The sequence below is a fragment of the Anomaloglossus baeobatrachus genome, chromosome 10 (assembly GCF_048569485.1).
Source record: "Anomaloglossus baeobatrachus isolate aAnoBae1 chromosome 10, aAnoBae1.hap1, whole genome shotgun sequence".
In the NCBI taxonomy this organism is placed as follows: Eukaryota; Metazoa; Chordata; class Amphibia; order Anura; family Aromobatidae; genus Anomaloglossus; species Anomaloglossus baeobatrachus.
Window position 1 is genome coordinate 98,649,833 of NC_134362.1, and position 22,881 is coordinate 98,672,713.

At 44.2% G+C, this 22,881-nt stretch overlaps 1 protein-coding gene across 3 annotated transcripts in view; it reads right to left on the minus strand.

The window, feature by feature from the left end:
• Positions 1 to 22,881, minus strand: part of MPPED2 (metallophosphoesterase domain containing 2) — a 442,278-nt gene that overhangs the window by 23,024 nt on the left and 396,373 nt on the right. For all 3 annotated transcript variants that reach the window (XM_075326561.1, XM_075326562.1, XM_075326563.1), the window contains exon 5: positions 15,036 to 15,151. In XM_075326561.1, coding sequence (XP_075182676.1) covers positions 15,036 to 15,151 — 116 coding nt within the window. The remainder of the gene's footprint in view (positions 1 to 15,035; positions 15,152 to 22,881) is intronic.

Sequence of the window (22,881 nt, forward strand, 5' to 3'; positions counted from 1 at the left end):
ATTTGCTGCCTACGTTATTCCCTGCGGGATTTCATGATTAACATTGGAGTCAATGGAGTGAAATCCCGCAGCGATGTGCGGAAAAGAAGTGACATGCACTTGTTTTTGCTGCGGGATTCCCGCAGCAAAACATGCAGCTGTCAAATTCCGCCCAGTGCGCACAGGATTTTTTTTCTCCATAGGATTTGCTGGTGATTCACTGCAGAGATGTTATGAACATTTTCTGCAGCGAAACATGCAGCAAATCCGCGGAAAATCCGCGGCAAAATCCGGTAAGTGCGCACATAGCCTAACTGTAAAGAACCCTTTCCTATTTAGGTGTCGGAATCGCTTTTCTTCCACTCGCAGTGAATCCCCCTGGTCCTTAGTACTGTCTTTGGAAGAAATAAGTCATGTGCCAGTCCTTTATATTGACCACACATGTATTTATACATATAAATGAGATCTCCTCTGAGACGTCTTTTTTCTAAGCTAAACATATCTAACTTTTTCAACCTGTCATCATATGGGAGGCCTTCCATTCCTTGTAATAGTCTAGTTGCCTGCCTTTGAACTGACTCTAACTTCTGAATGTCCTTTTTAAAATGTGTTAGCTGAGCCATTGGTCGCAGGCTCTTTAGCGCGCACGGTGTGGCGACGGTTGTCACTGTAATGATGTCATTTTGGAGCAAGACAGACAGACAGACAGACAGAATAAGGCAATTATATATAGATAAGTGCTCATTCACATCAATGTTAGGGATTTTCACTTGTCTTTCCAAATTTAAAAACAACTGAAATTAACCCCTATGCGCACCTTTATGTAAACATGTCACCATAAGGATGGGCTTATATGGAGCGCAGATGTCAACTATGATACATAGCCGGCATGTACCTGTAACAGCTGAGACCTTAATTGCTGCTGTTATAAGCATTTAAATGCCCTTGAAAATCACTGACAACCACATTTAGACAGCATGATAGTCAGTGCATGAGGCTTCCATCAGCCCCGTGACACAGTTGCGGGTTGCTATGTATGCCGACATGTTGGTCATTCAATAAAGCCCAGCCTGGGGTTGGGCTCCTTGGAAGATGTCACAATCAAAATGTCTTGATATTATTACAGCACGTTCACTTCCTAGTAAGCAGTGAATGTAACAACTCCTTGCACCATCCCAATGACAGGAAGTGGAGTGGCAGCAGAGGGATAACACTTAATTTTCTCCCCATAGCCAACACTTTTCCAGTACGCCGGTTAACCAGACTTTAAAACCTAGTTCCCTGTAGATTAACCCTATATATGCAGATAAATAGCATTTTTCGAGGTTTCAGGTTCTATTTAAAGGGGTGTCTAGAACAGTTGTAGGATTTCACTCTGACTCGTAACATTGTGTAATGTACTATTAGAGTTCGGCTGTGTTCTCACATTCGGCACTGGTCACATTACTGCTCCCTATGCAGTTTGCACAGCAACAATAATGTGCCAACAGCTTTTACATCTGCTTTTTTCATTGTTTCAATTGAGATAAGAGAAATGTTGGCACGTGATGTAAGTACGCAAACTGCATAAAGCTGGTGTCACACATAACGACGACGACAACGACGTCGCTGCTACGTCACCATTTTCTGTGACGTTGCAGCGACGTCCCGTCGCTGTCGCTGTGTGTGACATCCAGCAGCGACCTGGCCCCTGCTGTGAGGTCGCCGGTCGTTGCTGAATGTCCAGCTTCATTTTTTGGTCGTCACTCTCCCGCTGTGACACACACATCGCTGTGTGTGACAGCGAGAGAGCGACGAAATGAAGCGATCAGGAGCCGGCACTGGCAGCTGCGGTAAGCTGTAACCAGCGTAAACATCGGGTAACCAAGGGAAGACCTTTCCCTGGTTACCCGATGTTTACGCTGGTTACCAGCCTCCGCTCTTGCTGCCAGTGCCGGCTCCTGCACTGTGACATGTGGCTGCAGTACGCATCGGGTTAATTAACCCGATGTGTGCTGCAGGAGAGCAAGGAGCCAGCGCTAAGCGCGGCTCCCTGCTCTCTGAACTGTGACATGTAGCTGCAGCACACATCGGGTTAATTAACCCGATGTGTGCTGCAGGAGAGCAAGGAGCCAGCGCTAAGCGCGGCTCCCTGCTCTCTGAACATGTAGCACAGCGACCTTATGATCGCTGCTTATGCTGTGTTTGACAGCTAAGCAGCGATCATAACAGCGACTTACAAGGTCGCTGTTACGTCACCGAAAATGGTGACGTAACAGCGACGTCGTTGTCGCTGTCGTTTAGTGTGACACCAGCTTAAGAAGCAGTGTTGTGATAAGTGCAGAGAGTATGAAAACAGCTGAATCCTAAAACAAAATTAAAATATATTTTTTGAGGGTAAAAATAAAGTTCGAAAAGTTTTTTTATTTCTTCTAAAGTGGTGTTTAAAAGAGGCTCTTCAAATAACAGTTGTATAGTGTTCTGTTATTGTCAACATAAGTTGCATTTTGGATGAATTAAGCAAAATTATGAGAATAATTTGCAGTTTCCAATCCACAGACTTTATTCTGACATTTTATTGTTCCCACATTGCTGTAGTAATTTGGTTTTGCTCCTGTGTCTATGTAGTAAGCTCAGTTCTGGTACTGTATTTATGTATTAAGCTCAGTTCTACTCCCGTAATAATAATAATACATTTTTTTTTATATAGCGCCAACATATTTCACAGCGCTTTACAATTCAGTGGGGGACATATACAGACAATATGAGACAATACAAATAAAATTCACATACCAAGAGAAGTGAGGGCCATGCTCATAAGCTTACAGTCTATGAGGAAATAGGGGAGGCACAAAAGGTGAATGGGGAGAGAAATTCTTGTCATATATGGTCCAGCCATCGATTTAAAAGGGGATTCAAAACCACCTGCGTGGACCGGTCACCAACCAGAATTTATACAGGTTCAGAGTGTAAAAAAGTACATGGAGAGGAATGGAATCAGAAGATACAGGGGACAAGAATTGGAAGTAAATTTTATGAGGGACAGAATAGGACTAGAATAGATCAGGGTGGTGAGGTGATAGACTAGTCTAAAGAAATACGTTTTAGGGCCCGCTTAAAGGTATGGATGTTAGGAATTAATTGGATTGCTCATGGTAGTGTGTTCCAGAGCATAGGTGCAGCTCGTGAGAAATCTTGAAGACGGGAGTGGGAGGTTCAAATTGTTGAGGATGTCAGTCTTAGGTCATTAACAGAATGGAGGGCACGGGTGGAGTGATAGACCGAGATGAGGGAGGAGATGTAGGGTGGTGCGGAACCGTGCAGAGCTTTGTGAATGAGAGTGATAAGTTTATGTTGGATTCTGTAGCGGATAGGCAACCAGTGCAATGACTGGCACAGAGTAGAGGCATCAGTGAAGCGGTTGGAGAAGAAAATGATCCTGGCTGCGACATTCAGAATGGATTGGAGAGGGGAGAGTTTAGTAACAGGGAGACTAATTAGTAAAGAATTACAATAATTCTTATTAATAATTAATATAGTAAACGCAGTTCTGTTCCCATAACTATGTAGTAAGCTCTGGTCTGGTACTGAATTTATGTGGTAAGCTCAGTTCTGGTACTGTATTTATGTAGTAAGCTTGGTTCTGGTAGTGTAGTTATGTAGCAGGCTCTGTTCCAATATCTATGCAGTACGCTTTGGTTCTGTTCCTGTATTTATGTTGTACATGCAGTTCTGCTCCCATATCTACAGTTAGGTCCAGAAATATTTGGACAGTGACACAATTTTCGCGAGTTGGGCTCTGCATGCCACCACATTGGATTTGAAATGAAACCTCTACAACACAATTCAAGTGCAGATTGTAACGTTTAATTTGAAGGTTTGAACAAAAATATCTGATAGAAATTGTAGGAGTTGTATACATTTCTTTACAAACACTCCACATTTTAGGAGGTCAAAAGTAATTGGACAAATAAACCAAACCCAAACAAAATATTTTTATTTTCAATATTTTGTTGCGAATCCTTTGGAGGCAATCCCTGCCTTAAGTCTGGAACCCATGGACATCACCAAACGCTGGATTTCCTCCTTCTTAATGCTTTGCCAGGCCTTTACAGCCGCAGCCTTCAGGTGGGTCTTTCCGTCTTAAGTCTGGATTTGAGCAAGTGAAATGCATGCTCAATTGGGTTAAGATCTGGTGATTGACTTGGCCATTGCAGAATGTTCCACTTTTTTGCACTCATGAACTCCTGGGCAGCTTTGGCTGTATGCTTGGGGTCATTGTCCATCTGTACTATGAAGCGCCGTCCGATCAACTTTGCGGCATTTGGCTGAATCTGGGCTGAAAGTATATCCCGGTACACTTCAGAATTCATCCGGCTACTCTTGTCTGCTGTTATGTCATCAATAAACACAAGTGACCCAGTGCCATTGAAAGCCATGCATGCCCATGCCATCACGTTGCCTCCATGTTTTACAGAGGATGTGGTGTGCCTTGGATCATGTGCCGTTCCCTTTCTTCTCCAAACTTTTTTCTTCCCATCATTCTGGTACAGGTTGATCTTGGTCTCATCTGTCCATAGAATACTTTTCCAGAACTGAGATGGCTTCATGAGGTGTTTTTCAGCAAATTTAACTCTGGCCTGTCTATTTTTGGAATTGATGAATGGTTTGCATCTAGATGTGAACCCTTTGTATTTACTTTCATGGAGTCTTCTCTTTACTGTTGACTTAGAGACAGATACACCTACTTCACTGAGAGTGTTCTGGACTTCAGTTGATGTTGTGAACGGGTTCTTCTTCACCAAAGAAAGTATGCGGCGATCATCCACCACTGTTGTCATCCGTGGACGCCCAGGCCTTTTTGAGTTCCCAAGCTCACCAGTCAATTCCTTTTTTCTCAGAATGTACCCGATTGTTGATTTTGCTACTCCAAGCATGTCTGCTATCTCTCTGATGGATTTTTTCTTTTTTTTCAGCCTCAGGATGTTCTGCTTCACCTCAATTGAGAGTTCCTTAGACCGCATGTTGTCTGGTCACAGCAACAGCTTCCAAATGCAAAACCACACACCTGTAATCAACCCCAGACCTTTTAACTACTTCATTGATTACAGGTTAACGAGGGAGACGCCTTCAGAGTTAATTGCAGCCCTTAGAGTCCCTTGTCCAATTACTTTTGGTCCCTTGAAAAAGAGGAGGCTATGCATTACAGAGCTATGATTCCTAAACCCTTTCTCCGATTTGGATGTGAAAACTCTCATATTGCAGCTGGGAGTGTGCACTTTCAGCCCATATTATATATATAATTGTATTTCTGAACATGTTTTTGTAAACAGCTAAAATAACAAAACTTGTGTCACTGTCCAAATATTTCTGGACCTAACTGTATGTACTAAGCTTGGTTCTAGTACTGTATTTATGTAGTAAGCTCAGTTCTGGTACTGTATTTACGTAGCAGGCTCTGTTCCAAAATCTATGCAGTACTCTTTGTTCTATTCCTGTATTTATGTTGTACGCTCAGTTTTGTTCCCATATCCATCTACAGTTGAAAGCTTGTTTTTGGTACTATATTTATATAGTATGCTTGGTTCTGTGTCCTGTATTTATGCAGTAAGCTTCGTTCAGGTCTTGTATCAATATAGTAGCTCTGTTGTGTTACGATAGCTATGTTATTTTGAAAGTCTTTTACCTCAGCTACTTTAAAAGGGAACCTGTCACCAGAATTTTCGCAATTAAACTAAAAGAATCCCCTTCTGCGGCTCCTGGGCTGCATTCTAGAAAGGTTCCTCTTGCTACTGGGCCCCCTTTCAGACCTAAATAAACACTTTATAAAATCTTACCTTTTGGTATGCTAATGATGTTTTCTGGCCATGGGGGCGTGCTGTTTTTCATCCGTTATTCCCCCACCCACCGCTCTTCGCCGTCCCCATCGTTCATTTACATACATGAGGCCGCCGCCCCCATGTAACCCAGTTCTCCTGAGTTCTCGCGCATGCCCAGTGGCACTATCGCGGGACTGAGCATTGTGCAAATTGCGAGCGCTGGTGAGGTTATTGCGCAGGCGCGAGATTATGGGCGGCGCTGTGAATGTCATCACAAGCGTCATCCAAATACCCGCCCATAATCTTGTGCCCACGCTTTTCCCTCTGCCTGCACCGTTATATGCAAGCGCTGGCCATATCATCCACGTTACCTATTACCGCGGGCATGAGATTATGGGTGGGTACTTGGATGACCCTGGTGATGACATTCACAGTGCCGCCCATAATCTCGCGCATGCTCAGTGGCACTATCACGGGACTGAGCATTGTGCAAATTGTGAGCGCTGGTGAGGTTATTGTGCAGGCGCGAGATTATGGGCAGCGCTGTGAATGTCATCACCAGCGTTATCCAAATACCCACCCATAATCTCGTGACCGCGGTAATAGGTAACGTGGATGATATGACCAGCGCTTACGCATAACGGTGCAGGCAGAGGGAAAAGCGTGGGCACGAGATTATGGGCGGGTACTTGGATGACGCTGGTGATGACACTCACAGCGCCGCCTATAATCTCGCGCCTGAGCAATAACCTCACCAGCGCTCGCAAATTGCACAATTCTCAGTCTCACGATAGTGCCACTGGGCATGTGCGAGAACTCAGGAAAACTACGTTACATGGGGGCGGCGGCCTCATGTATGTAAATGAACGATGGGGGACTACAAACAGGGGGAATAATGAAAGAAATACAGCCTGCCCCCGTGGCCAGAAAACATCATTAGCATACCAAAAGTAAGATTTTATAAAGTGTTTATTTAGGTCTGAAAGGGGGCCCAGTAGCAAGATGAACCTTTCTAGAATGCAGCCCAGGAGCTACAGAAGGGGATTCTTTTAGTTTAATTGCGAAAATTCTGGTGACAGGTTCCCTTTAATGTAGTGGCCAGAGATAAGCAGGCTAAAGGTGTGTTGTAGCAACTTGAGGGCCACTGATTTGTGATAGCCCCCAGGCAAAAATTTAGTAGCCAACTCCTGCATCTAGCACATTTGGGGCATCACTAGTCAGCAGCGAATCTTGAGGACTTCCATGCCTAAGTGTACTCAGTGTATCAGATCATTCCTCAAACAACCATTAATAAACACCTTGGCTGCTCTCAGTGAGGTTAAGTGTAGGGATTTCTACATGTGGCCCTCATACTTAATACTGAATAAATCAACATATTTTGAAAATTTTGATTCCATTTTTTAACTATGTGAAAATTACAAACATGTCTATCCATCCTTCGAGTTACATAGTAGCACAACTTTTTCTTTTCGTAGTTGGAAAAACTGGTCAAAACCAAAAATACATTAGTCTGTTTTTTATTTTATTCATGAATCCTGTGAGCCATTTTGAAGAATTTGGCGCAAAATCATCAAATACCACAAGACAAAAAAATGAAAAGTGACTTTAATAAGTTGCAAATGATGAATTGGACAAATTGTTTCCAGAATTGTAGACTAAAGGGCGCTTTACACGCTACAATACATCTTACGATGTGTCGGCGAGGTCACGTCGTAAGTGACGCACATCCGGCATCGTAAGTTACATTGTAGCATGTAACAGCTACGTGCGATTGAACGGTAAAACGTTCATCGCACGCACGTCGTTCAATTCCTAAAAATTGGATGTCAGGTTGTTCATCGTACCCGGGGTAGCACACATCAAGATGTGACACCCCGGGAATGATGAACAGATCTTACCTACGTCCTGCGGCTCCCGCCGGCAATGCGGAAGGAAGGAGGTGGGCGGGATGTTTACGTCCCGCTCATCTCCGCCCCTCCGCTTCTATTGGCTGGCTGCCTCGTGACGTCGATGTGACGCCGAACGTCCCTCCAACTCCAGGAAGTGGATGTTCGCTGCCCACATCGAGGTCGTATGGATGGGTAAGTACGTGTGACGGGGGGTTATTCGTTTGTGCGACACGTTCAACAAATTGAACAAGCCGCACATACGATGGGGGCGGGTACGATCGCATACAATATCGTATGCTGGATCGTATGGTGTAAAGCAGGCTTTAGACTGCATGTTTGGTTTGCAAAAAGTCCAAGCCCGAGGTCTACCCGGTGAAGTTTCAGCTAAGATGGTCACAATGTAAGACATCAGTAGTCCTTACTACATGAGCATTATGCTCATCAGCTTCATTATTATGCCATAAACATTATACAACTATCTATTAAGCGCTATCATTTTTAAGACCTTAGCTTCATTATTTTTAATATATGCAGAAAACCTTTCATGATTAAATACTTTTCACAGATAAAATATTTGTACGTGGTTTAGGTATCATCAACAACAGTCTGTACTGTCCAGCACTGGATATAGACTGTGCAATAATTAAAGAGGTCGGCTAGGGATGATTTTTATTCTTGATAGTTTTCATTATTAGTGGTGTGGGGGTGGGGTGGGTGTTTCTCTGCTAATATTCTTATTATCATAGGGAAACCTGCTGCTGAGACACCCAGTAATCATCTGTCATACTGCTGACCACCATACCTGGTCAGTTTGCTGCCGTGCTATTACCAAGAGGAAATGAAGGATTGCAATGTTACTAATTAAATCAATGCACCAACGTGATGGCTCCCTCAGAACAAGATTCCATATGCAGGGGCTCTCTGCTGATTGACAGGCGAGGGTCTTTAGATGAGGGTCCTGAAAGACTGGTCAAGCCCTTTAAATGGCACAACATAACCTTAAAAAAACAAGGTCTTTAGATCTCACAAACTCAGTTCTGCTACATCTGTGACGGGGCAAGCCATATACAGTGTGTCCACCCATATCCTGTCCACTGCCATTAACCTGAGAACAGCGGCAGCTATAGGCATAGAAGTGGTGTCTAGGTATAGTAAAGTAGCCATGCGCTACGCAATGAAACCACATATAGCACCACCTGGTGGAAAACAACAGAGTTAGCATTTATATCTCGAAAACGGAATGAGATAGAGAAAAAAAGTCAATTACAAAGTTGCAGGGCATCATCAATTCAATACAAATCAACACCTTGCATACAGAAATGCTATGATTAGAACGTGTAAAACTCACAAGGCTGCGGACGTGAAGCGATACCTCATGGAGACTGTCCTACAAGTCATTGGGTATGGTGGCTGCATGGAGTGGCCTCCGCTGACCTGACCTGACCCCATTGGACTTCTTTCTATGAGGTCACATCAAACAGCAGGTGTATGCGACCCCTCCACCAACATTGCAGGACCTACGATGAAGTATCACAGATGCTTGTGCAAACGTGTCACCTACCATATTGCACAACATGCAGCAAGATACAGTATGCTGTCCAGAGTCCAGATGTGCATTGCAGCTGACGGTGGCCACTTTGAGCATCAAAGTTAAATGAGCGCCATATGTGTGACCAGCATTCAACGTTTTGGGGGTGTCATGGGTTTCATATCATAGAAAGGTGCGGATTTGTATTCAATTGATGATGCCCTACAACTTTGTAATTCACTTTTTTTTCTCTCTCGTTCCGTTTTCGAGATAAAAATGCTAACTCCATTGTTTTCCACCAGGTGGCGCTATATATATATATATGTATTTTGTTTTTTTTTTAAAATTCACTTCTGTGATACATTTAGTATAAAGAACGAACTCCGCTTTACAGACGAAGCTTCCTTTTAATTCAATTTGTTCTAAAACAACTAAAGACATTCCGGAATTGAAATCTAAAACTTCAAGCTACAGTTAACCCTTTCACTAACCGTCCACCACCAAAAGTGGGAAATCTGCATGTAGACAACATAAAAAACTAAGAGTGATGAAGAATAAGAGTTTCGCATAAAACTCACCCTCCCTCGTGCAATCATATTAACCCATTACAGACAGATACGTGAAGGCTAATCCTAGAATAGCCTGAAAGAGGTTAACAAAACTCAGCGATATAGTTTGTCACATCCTCACAAAATCTCAATTTACACAGCAGGGATTCTTCAATAAAAGGTAATTAAGAGAGATTGCGCTTTTAGAGCCCCACAAGAAAAACTTGTTACACTACATTGCTTTATGCAGATTTTTCTTACCATAGAAATCTAACAATTAAAGCAGCCTCCACATTATAGGGGGCCCAAGAGAAAGACAAAACACTGTGCCGCATTGGTGCAAGACATGGGTACCACAGCGACACATGCCAGGATCATTTACTTTTCTATGTCATATATGCGAGGGCTCCACCTCACCATGGAGACTGCTCCGACTTGTCTTGCGAGTTACTTCTGTGTCATCTATCTGACCCGTGTGCCATTATTGACCCCTAAATTCAGCTGATAAATCTTTGCTTATACTAGGCGGACAAAAAAAAAATAATTTATGTAATAAAAACCCAAGAAAATTACAAAATTCTGGATCAAAGTGAATCCTGAATTTTGAGACTGAAATGACTTAAGGGCCAGTCACACACCAGCGATCCCGAAAACGATGCGACCTGATAGGGATTGCTGGTAAGTCGCTGGGAGATCATTGGTGAGATGTCACACAGTCAGATCTTACCAGCGATGCAGGAACAATACAGGTCGCAGTAGCGACCTGCATAATGATCTCAGCAGTCACTGTAACCCTGTCACACAGTGTCAAACACAGTGATGTGTCCTGCCCAGCAGGACATCGCCTTTGAAGAAAATGGCCTGGACCATTCTGCAACGACTAGAGATCTCAGAGCAGGGGCCTGATCGCTGGTAGGTGTCACACATAACAAGATCGCTAACGGGATCGCTACTGCGTCACGGAAACCGTGGTTAGCTTTGGTGCCATCAAGATGGAGTATAAGGAAAAATTCAGATAACAATAGTACAGTAAGTTCAGAAATTAAGTAGGGGACATGGTAGCCGTCTTTAGGGGATGTAGTCTGTGGTGTCGTACTGTCAGCACTTACCAATGGCAGCCACTATGTCCTTGGCTAATGCCAGCCTCAGGGATACTGCCAATAATGACACGTCCGCACCGGGCCTGGTGGGTTACTTGTTACCGGGCCGGCTCTGTTCTGCTCAGTGGATGTCACGGCGACCGGGCCCGGTTCCGTGACCCTGACTGTATCATTTTAATAAATGGCTGACGATGGTGGGTGAATATTTACAGGGGAGATGTCGTGACACCACCTGTGGAATGCAGCAAGATAGGTGCCGCCACTGCCGTTCAGTTCCCCTGGGGTCGATGGTGATGCAGCAGAGTTGCAATAGCTCTCTACAGGTAGAACTGGGCCCCAGGGCTGTTGGGAGTAGTAGTCTATAAGGCAGGGTGCAGGGAATAACTGGATGACACAGGGATGCAGTCAGAAGGTTTTTACTCACAGTTAAGAGTTCCAGGTTAGCACATCCAGACAAATGCTGCCCTTGGGGTGCGGAGTCTTTGTGATGGGCCCCAGCTGTAAGGGCCCAGGGACAGAGGACCTCAAATGTTCTATATGTCACAGTTGCTGTTCTGGCACGAGGTTGCAGGGGCCGTATTCCCTGGGTGGTCTACCAGGCCCTGATGTTCCCTGCTATCCACCCCCACACAGTATCCACAGCTGATGGACAGTCCACAGACACGGTCTTGGGGATAACAGTTGCTTTAATACAGCGGGAACAAAGGAAAACAACACGGAATATACTGTATGTTTCAGTCTTTTGTGGGTAGGCCATGGCAAATACAGCTTGGAGTTGAATGCTGAAGTGCAATTAGGGTTCTGGAGCTTTTAAGAGCACGATTTGTTTCAGACTTAATTCTGGTATGCTTTTAGCAGGTTCAGAGTCTCTTGAGCTTAGAGGGTAGATATGATACAGTAATAAGATTGTACAGACCTGGAGTCCTGGGGTTAATTTCACTGCTAGTTAAGACACGTGCAGTACTTGTAAGCAAATGTAAAAAGTTGCCCAGCACGCTATGGGGACCGGACGGCTGGTCCGTGGACAATGGCATGAAAGCCACTGATATTGCAGTGGGGTGGGAGACCCTCAAACTTCCCCAATCTGCGTGCAGTAGGGTCTGGTATATGCTCAGTATGCCCTACTGTCTGAAAAGATGTATATCTGGCCAGTGAGGATTCAGGATAGGAAGCCTTCAGTATATTGGCTGTAAAAATCAGTAAATGGTGAAATTCTAGGCCTCGGGCCTAGCAGGAGTCTTGTGGTGAAGAGAAACTCCACATAATGTCTTCCCTCAGAGGAGACTCAGCCAGAACCACAACATTCCAGTTCTTTCCAGACAGAGGCTGGAGAATAGCTCCACCTATTGAGCCATGTGACCAAGAACTGGCCAATAGAAAAACATCCAATGCACACTTCAGATTCTTACAGTTTTCACCAGTAGATGGTGCTAGAACACAGCAAATGAAAAATGCTTTACTTATAACATATAACATAATATTACATATAAGTAAATGTACTTAAAGAAACAGACACAATCTGGACCGGGCCACTACACAGCCGATCCCAGATAGTTCGGAGTCACAACCTGGGACACCCTTCTGTGCTCCTTTCCTGGTCGTTTTTCCTGCACTGACCTCTCCCGCCTGTCCTGCGCCTGCACACACAGAGGCCTGAGCCGGTGTCTGCAGACCCTGTCGGGTACCTTGAAGCTCTATCCCTTGGCCCTATGTGGTCACCTATTCACTGGTTGTGTGTGGATGTGGCTTCGGCATTTGAAATAACCTCAGTCTCCAGTTTGTTAGCTGAGCCTTCAATGTTCTCCACTAGTTGAGGGGCCAGTCCCGTTCTGCGGCCCAGTCCCTCCACTCTGGTATGTAATCTGTGGAATGAGACCACGGGAGTATGGTAGACTTCCCGTGGGTTCTAGGACCCTTTCTGTGGTGTGCCTCTGCCGAGCTGCTGCAGCTCCAGACCACAGGACTTGACTCCTCCACGGCTCCATCCCGACTGGCCAACATTCTACAGTCTGCTCCCACTAACTAGACTCCACCCTCTAGCCTGGCTCGGACTGTGCGTTCCAATGGCGCATCTAAGGAGCAATTTGCCCTAACCATGGTCCAGTGGAGTGTTGCTAAATGAGAGTGTCTGTTTTGTGTATACCATTTGGCGATCTCCTCCTTACCCGGGAATGGGATACTGCAGCTCTGGCTGAGGTGTGTGAAGCCTCAGGGGTGCCACAATAAGCTGAGGCCCAGGATGAAATATACTCCCGACTTGTCAAGAGGAATGTGAATAAATGGCTCGCTGGGAACCCAGGAGAAGGGGCAATTGAATGTTTACAGTATTTTAATAAATAGATTTTGTTTTTACATTGAAAGGTTTTTCTGATTTTTCTCTTAGACAAAAGTAATGTGAAAATTGGACATAATTAGAAATAAATGGAGCAAATTCATGTCTGTTCATAGTGGACCTAAAGTGCTCTCAGAAAGTTCAAAGAACACCAAATTTAATAAGAGCCATTTTAACAAATTTGATGCAAATCTCATGAACTATTTTCTCTACTTTGACTGGTCCAAAATATGGGATGCTTAGTAAATGTAGGTCACGGTTATTATTTTGTTCTATTTTTCATCCGCACTGTCCCCATTGGGGCTCACAATCTAAATCCCCTATCAGTATGGCTTTGGAGTGTGAGAGGAAACCGAAGGAAACCCACACAACCACGGAGAGAACATATACACTTCTTGCAGATATTATCCCAGGACGCCAGCGCTGTAAAGATACAACTCAACCACTGCTTTGAGGTGATTCGGCCCCAGTACGGCACGGCGCTCTGTGAGATGAAGCTGCTAGGTAAGTCAATGAGAATATTCTCAAAAAGAAAATCTCCACAGACATCTCAGGTCACAGCAGAAAATCCCTGTCCCATGTTTGAACTTTAGAGTTGTTTGGAGCCATAATAAATGGCCTAGATATTTCCAGAAGGCCTCACTTTACCTTTATTAAAATTTATTTTTTATGCGTTGCTTATATAGCGCCATCATATTCCACAGCGCTTTTCAGACTAGATCAACTCAATCTAAATTCCTTATCAGTTTGTCTTTGGAGTGAGGGAGGAAACTGAAGAACCTGGAGGAAACCCACGCAAACACGGGGAGAACATACAAACTCCTTGCAGATGGTGTCCTTGGTGGGGATTTAAATCCAAAACCTCAGCGCTGCAAAGCAACAGTGCTAACCTTTGAGCCACCATAAAGTGCTAACTATTGAGCCACCGTACAGTGCTAACCACTGAGCCACCATAAAGTGCTAACTACTGAGCAACCATACAGTGATAACTACTGAGCTGCTATGCTGTCATATGCAGAATCTTGGAGACTTTTTTTTTTTTTATTACAAAGAACCATATTTATATGGTAGCATATGAAGTGCCAATAGCACCAGGGGCAGACATATCATTGGTGCAGCCACACAAGGGCCCAAGAGGTAAAAAACCCCATGCCAACTTCCAAAGCAGGTGGAAATTAGGTACTTTATTTTAAAGGGCTCATTTTCTGTTCTTGCACAGGGGCCCTCTTCTGTCTTTGTCAGCCAGTGAATAGCACCATAGTTTGCAACTTCGAGCACTTTATGCACAGCCTCTGTGTCCACAGGTCTGACGTGTGTTTCGTTGTTGACTAAATTCTAGAAATGCCTCTATGTACTCTGACAAAGTAATACATCACCCTGTTTGAGTTTCTGAGTGATTGCATTTCGCATCCTGCCTTACCGGTACCCCCAAAAGATGATCCATGAATGCCGAGTGCACCACATGGGCAGCAGATGGAGCTCGTGCCAGACATAAAAGAAGCTCTTAGATTCCTAGCCCATCCACTAAAACCATAAAACCTCAGAATTGGGAGCAGTTACCTGTCAGATAAATACAGTTAATAAAACAAATGACCGAGCTAGAAGAGCTGCGGAGCTGCTGTGGATATCCATTTAATTCTCCCCGGCTCCAGTAAATCAGAAAATTTAATTTAAACAACACCTAGGAACTCTGCAGATCTGCTGGGTTTAATTATCATGCCGGGCTCCTGTAAAGGCATCAATTTTTTTCTTCAATGCTTTGTGTGCAGAGGGAAAGCTGGTGCCCAGGATCGGAAGATTCATGCTGCTTACATTAAGGCCGCTCCTGTGTGTGTAAGGTGACAGCCGCTCTTTAACTTACCGAGGGGAGGGCCGTGAGTCATTAGAATGTCGATGCCCTCAGGGATAAGGTTCCACTTGTCAAGTAAAGACTGGCCTCTGGGAAGATTAAATCCCCATCCATTAAACCATGGTGTCCTGCAGGAAAGAAAAGAAGGGTCTTTTATCAGTAATCGGTTGTAAATGGATCTGTCACTCTAACACATTTATTTGTTTTGTTGTAATTTCTGCTGTGGATTTTACATTTTCATTTCTAGGGGATTATTTTTCCATTGCATGTAAGTAGATTCCGACTGTAAATGTGTTAAATACTTTATTTTATAAAAATTTAAACCCAAAACATCACAAAAACACAAACAACCCCCCCCCCCACCACCACCATATCCTAAACATCAACTCTCCAATTTTAGTAAATGACTCTCATGTTAGCATTTGCGCTGGTATTAAAGGGAACCTGCAATATAAAAAAAATGCTAATAACCTGCCAGTATTGGATTAATCTGCAGATTACTAGCGTTCTGAAGCTGTCTGGCACGTACACTGCCAGTGGGGCGCTGCAAGGAGGAAATGAACGTTATTCCACCAGGCAGAATTGGGCTTTCAGTCATAGAAGCGCTGCCGGCAAAATTTCAGTCCTGGCTCTGTGCATAGTGAGTGTTGGCTGTAACCTTCCCCTCCCTCCCGCACTGACTGATAGCCAGCTCAGCATTACATCAGTATAGATCCTGATGTCAGTCAGTGCAAAGGCGGTTACAGCCACTGCTCACTATGCACTAAGTGGGGACTGAATCTGCTCCCACTGCGGCTCTGTGACTTAAATTTCCTCCCGAAAGTTGGGCTCTCAGTGCGGCAGCCGCACAGCTTCAGATTGCTATTAACCTGCAGATTACCCCATATCTGCAGGATTATAGCTTTTTTTTTTTTTTTTTACATGACCGCTTTCCTTTAAAGAGAACCTAACAGCGCATACATGATTGCCCAAACCATGGGCAGCATGTATCAGGCATGGTCTGTATGATCTCAGACAGGTATGTTTGACCCAGAAATGCTGCAGCGTTTCAGAGAAAAATATACTTTAAGAGCCACCAGGGAACCGTGTGATCAGATGAGACCAAAACTGAACTTTTTAGCCACCAAGGTAAATGTCTGGCGCCAAACAAACACAACTCATCAGCCCAAGAACACCATCCCCACAGTAAAACATAGTGGTGGCAGCATCATGTTGTGGGGATGTTTTTTTGGTAGCATGGACAGGGAAAATCGTCCAAGTCGAGGGGAAGATGGATGGTGCGAAATACAGAGATATTCTTGAGCAGAACCTGTTTCAGTCTGTTACCGATTTGATACTGGGACAGAGGTTCATCTTCCAACAAGACAATGACCCAAGGCATACTGCTAAAGCAACACTCGAGTGGGTTGGTTTAAATGGAAACTGGCACCAGGTTTTTCTCATATAATCTGCGGCCACCACCAGTAAGCTCTTATAAACTGCATTCTAAAATACTTTATATAAGTCGCCAAGCCAATCTGTATTAGATAAAAAAAGAGGGCAGAGCAAAAGTACTGTAATGTGCAGGTGTGGGGAAAGGTGAAAGAATGCCTCAAAATGTGCTCTACGATACTACAAAAAAATCCCCATCACTGCCAAAATGGTCGGCACTTAGAAGGAAGCGAAATGTGAAGTGGCTAGGCCCATCCATCAAATTAATCAAAAGTGCTGGTATTTTGTGAGCCAGAAATGTTAGTTCAGTCTTTGACTGGAGTAACAATTCTGCAGAGGCCTACAAAGACACATGCCATTGAGAAGATATTCGGAATCCATTAAGTGGTATGAATTAATTCAGAGAATTCTACTCCTTAAAGCCCTTTATCAATCCAGTCTTAATGATTTGGCCCCAAAGTGTTTGATTGCCTCAGAAATATCCAACTGAACATAGCCTTAGAGCGTCTGTTATTAAACACAGTGCTTGCACAAATCATTCGTTGGAAGGTATCTGAGGAGAGGACTGGCAGGTGTCTAACTTAGCTTTGATTGGCTTTCCTTATGTCTTCACAATTAACAATTGTGGTAAACAAAGTTTCCCTTTAGTTTAAATTTTTTTTTATTTACCCTAAAAATGGAGAACCACACAGACACCAGATATATCCAATTGGAGCGCCTTCAGGTCTGAAACTGTAGAGATTCTGTGAGCCAACATACAGGCTCTGTGCCGGAAATCTCACTTATCCAGCTACCACAAATGTATAAATATATTAGAGCTAGAAAGCAAACTATCAGATAATGTCAGCCCCTTACATAATGAGCATAGGAATAATAATGTAGAGGACAAAGAAAACGCTGAGATGTTAAACACATAATTGTCATCCATATTCTCCAAAGAACTACCTGTACCAGAGATCATTCAATAAAGCAGAAATAAAAGTTTACTACTCAAAATAACTAAATTAACAAAAGGAGTAGTATGATTACATCTGAACAAATTAAATATTGACAAATTTCCCGGGCCAGATGGCATTCATCCATGGATATTAAGGAAGCTGAGCTCAGTAACTGACAGAACGCTGTATTTCATATACTTAGACTATCTTGTAACAGGGTTGTTGCCACTGGATTGGAGGATGACTGATGTGGTACTGATTAGTGCTGAGTGGGCCCGGACTGTAAATGTCCGGATCTGCGCGGTTTCAGCACTATTTCCAGGCCCGATCCGGCGCGGGATTCCGGCTGCACGATCCGGAACCAGCAATTAATAAAAAATAAAAAAAAAACCCCAATAAATAAATGAGCGTTTCATACTTACCGAGACTTTGTCATGGCGGCACACTGCTTCCGGGTCACGCTTTCACTTCCTGTGCGGTCACACAGATTTCCGTGTTTTCCCCGCCCACCGGCCGTCCGCTCAGCTGTGATTGGTTGCAGGCTGACGCGCCCCCCAGCCTGTGACAGTCTCTGCCGTGCAGTCATTGCTTATCGCGGTCAGTACTACGCTGCACTCAGAACGGGCAGCCGTGCTCTATGGCTGCTCGCTGTGACATGTAGCAGAGCTGAATGTGTCTTCGCTGGATGTCGTGTGGATTACGTCAGAACTGCAGGGTGTTGGGATAATAAAGTGGTGAAGGAGGAGGCTGCGTTTGTATTTTATTCTAAATAAAGGATTTCTCTGTGTCTTGTTTATTTACTGTAATTTACAGGTTTGTGATGCGGGTATCTCACAGACGCCCGTGCAATCACAAACCTGGTGTTTAGTAACAGCCATGCGCTGGTATTAACCCCTGCTATTACCTTGATTGCCACTGCACCAGGGCAATCAAGATGAGCCGATATCGCCCCACAATGGTCACATCTAACAGATGCGGCTATACCGGGTGGCTGCGGGCTGAGGATATACCAGCCTCCGGCCGGCGTTATCATGGCTGGAATGAAAATTGGGGGGGACCGCACGTCGTTTTTTTTTTATTTATTTAACCTTTAAAAAAAAAACAAACGCATGCGGTTTATCTTAGGCAGCAGTCACACTTGCGAGGGACTCCCACGAGTCTGACCTTGCAGTACAGCCGCACACACATCTGACAGGAGCGTGCATGTGTTTCTAGGTACATGCACGCTCATGTTCAGACAGCAGCAGGCTGTGCTGTGTGATGTCAGACCCGCACGAGTCTGACATTGCATCACCCGTACACACTTCTGATAGGAGTATGCATGTGTTTCTAGGTACATGCACGCTCATGTTCAGACAGTCGCAGACTGTGCAGTATGATGTCATGTCAGACCCGCACGAGTCTGACATTGCATCACCCGCACACTTCTGACAGGAGCGTGCATGTGTTGCTTCTAGGTACATGCACGCTCATGTTCAGACAGCAGTAGGCTGTGCCGGGTGATGTCAGACCCGCACGAGTCTGACAGCGCATCACCGGCACAGCTGCACACTTCTGACAGGATCGCGCATGTGTGTACAATTTTATCCCACATCTACATCTCCTGGCAAAAAACAGCCAAAAACCAGCAGTATGAAAACCATTTCATTACTGTTTTCTGCCAGGAGATGCAATTTTGTTGGTGAAGTAATACACCAAAATCCTGCACCAAATGTGCACTTCCTGGCATAAGACCACACAAAAACAGCGTCTAAATGTTTGTTTCTTTTTAATTTTTGGACCAAGGGATGTAATCTGCGTGATTATTACAATTTTACACCATATTCCGGCACCCAATCTACACCTCCTGGCAAAAAAAACGTGGCAAAAACCGTGGCAAAAAATTGCGCCAAAACACAGCGTTTTTTTGCCAGGAGGTCTAGATTGCAGGAATATGGTGTAAAAATATCAGCATCAAATTTGCATCCCTTGGCCCCCAAAAATAAAAACAAATTCTGCCACAGGTGGAAATTTGGTGCTGAAAGCTGGTGCAGATGATTTCAGCACCAAATGTGCAACTCTTGGCAAAATCCGCGGCAAAAAATTACGTCAAAACACCGCATTTTTTTGCCAGGAGGTGTAGATTGGATGCAGGAATTTGGTATAAAAATTTCAGCACAAAATCTGCATCTCTTGGCAAAAAAACCTGCAATTTTTCTGCTAGGAGATGCAGGTCTGGGAACTCAGTGACCTCTACCTGAGGTCAGGTTACCTGCGATCACAGATGAAGGACCATGGGAACCTCCAACTGTGACCGCACATGACCTGAGTGACGTCACCGCTCAATGCGCAGCTCATTCATTCTCTGGAGCTCACAGAGAGCGGTCGGTCGTGTCGCTCTCTGTGATATTCAGATGTAGCAGAGCTGTAGCGGCGTGGGACGTCTCCTGTGGATTACGTCGGAGCTGCATGGTGTTTGGGGTTAATAAAGAGGAGAAGCAGGGTGTGTTTTGTATTTTATTCCAAATAAAGGATTATTCTCTGTGTCTGTGTTTATTTAATAATAAATAAGGAATAACGTTTGGAACACCATTCTAAGTCTGAACTGGGTGCAAAAACCTAAAAAAACCTCACTATGGGGAGATAAGGTATGCACACCAGTGACTATGTAAGGGGAATACATGAAATAGCAGAAACTGCTGTGTGAATACTGACTTGAAAAATCTAATAGCTATATGTAAGAGTGAAAATGTGAAAAATGGAATCTGCATTACTGCCATGAACATATGAATCAAGAGAAATTTAGCTACTGAATTGATCAATGCAATAGAGCCCCAACACTACGCCAAAATATTTCTCTACGTTGGGGTCCCTAGCTTGTGTGTGTCCTCTCATGCAGTTAAAAAACTTACCGTGTATGGGAAGCTGAGACCCAGGCTATTTATGCGTATGATATGGATTGGCAATAGGTGTGGTTGGGGAGGGTTCACAAACGAAAAACTACTAACAAATAAGGAATAACGTTTGGAACACCATTCTAAGTCCGAACTGGGTGCAAAAACCTAAAAAAAATCATACCTTATCTCCCCATAGTGATTTTTTTTAGGTTTTTGCACCCAGTTCAGACTTAGAATGGTGTTTCAAACGTTATTCCATATTTGTTAGTAGTTTTTCGTTTGTGAACCCTCCCCAACCACACCTATTGCCAATCCATATCATACGCATAAATAGCCTGGGTCTCAGCTTCCCATACACGGTAAGTTTTTTAACTGCATGAGAGGACACACACAAGCTAGGGACCCCAACGTAGAGAAATACTTTGGCATAGTGTTGGGGCTCTATTGCATTGATCAATTCAGTAGCTAAATTTCACTTGATTCATAGGTTCATGGCAGTAATGCAGATTCCATTTTTCACATATTCACTCTTGCATATAGCTATTGGATTTTTCAAGTCAGTATTCACACAGCAGTTTCTGCTATTTCGTGTGTTTATTTACTGTCACTTACAGGTTTGTGTGATGCAGATATCTGATAGACTCCTGTGCTATCACACAAACCTAGGGTTTAGCAGCAGCAGTGTGCCGCTGCTAATCCTGCTATTACCCGACTGGCACCACATCACGCCAGCGGGGAGAGCCAGTAGCGCACACCGGTATGGTCGCATCCAACAGATGCGGCTCTACCGGACGGCTGCGGGCTGAGGATATACCAGCCCCCAGCCGGCGTTATCTTGGCTGGGGATGAAAATATGAAAATAGGGGGAACCGCACATAGTTTTTTTTTTTTACCTTTCACCGGAATCACACATGCGAGGGGTTCACGCGGGTCTGCCATGGCAGCACCCACAAAGCCTCGCACGTGTGACTCTGGGCACTGTATACAAAGCACAGATACAGCGCGACAGCGGGGGCTGCAGCCACGCGCTATTCCTGTGCTGCCGAGTGTTTATTTATACCACCGTGAACTGACCGACAAACTGTGCTGCTTTCCCTGCCCACCGGCCGTCCTGGCGCCTGTGATTGGTTGCAGTTAGCTCACACGCTGCCACTCAGGGTGGGGGCATGTCTAGCTGCAACCAACGCGAGCCGGTGGGCGGGGAAAACAATGAATATTGAATTGTCGGCTCCGGAAGGTAACAGCGTGACCCGGAAGGAGTGTGCCGCCATGACAGCGCCTCGGTGAGTATGCCGCGCTCGCTCCTAGCCCCCTAGTCCCTCCACAAACGTTTTTAACCTCCGGATTCCGGTCTCCATTGACTTTTATGGGCACCGGTTTCCGGAGTGGATCAGACTTATTTTTAAGTCTGTTAATGATCCGCCGGCCCCGGATTATTGGCATCCCGCTCAACTCTAGTACTGATATATTTAAGAAAAATAAGAAGGTGGATCCAAGCAACTACTGCCAGGTAAATTTGACATCAGTGATGTGTAACATTTTTTACAGGTATTGTGAACTTCAAAAAAGTATAAAGCAGAGAACAGTATAATGACAGACAGCATGGATTAATGAAAGATAAATTGTGTCTAACCAACATGCTGGGTTTCTATGAGGAGGTAAGTTCTTGTCTGGATGTTAATAAATCATACCAGCCTTCTACTGAAGCTCCAGAATCAAGCATTAGGGAAAACTACATACATAGGCGAAAATACTCGTTAAGGGACAGGAAACAAAGTCGTAGTAAATGGTTTGGTCTCTAAATTGGATAAAGTTAGCAATGAGGACCACGTGTGTCTGTACCAGGAGCAGCGGGGACAACAAGAATTTGTACCAGCAGCAGCGTGGACCACAAGAATCTGTACCAGGAGCAGCATGGACCACAAGTACTGTATCGGGAGCAGCAGAGACCACAAGGATCTGTGTTAGGTCCAATTCTTTTTAATCTCTTTATTAATGACCTTGTGGATGGGATTGAGAGTAGTCTTTGCTGACAACACCAAACTATGTAGGATATTAAAAACTTAGCATGATAGTACAATATTACAAAATTGTCTGTTTAAGATACATGCATGGGCAAACACATCGCATGATTTGGCATGAGAAAAAAAAAGGGCTGCACACTGCAAGTGGCAGCGCAAATCTGACAGTGTACATTCATTTAAGTCTATGGGTGCGTGCAAAACATGACATCTGAGTGCAATCTGGTTTTTGCAGACCCACGGAATTGAGAAGATTAAGAGATTTTATTCTCCATCTTCTCCATGATTCTCTCATCAGAGGTCATCGGTGCACACTATGCTGCAGACTCTCTGATCAAACTGAACAGCGTTTGATCAGTGTGTTATTTTGCATATTCCATCCGATTCTCTCCAATGAATGAACCTACAATCGTGTAGATTTTATAGGAGACTACAATGTTGGCTATACATTTCAATACTGTGGTATAAATGATCAGCCGATCAAAAGTTCAAGTGCTCTAAGGAGACTTAAAAATAAAGTAAAAAAAATAAAAGATTTAAAAATATGTAAAAAAGATAAACATGTTTGATATCACTGTCTGTAAAAGTCCAG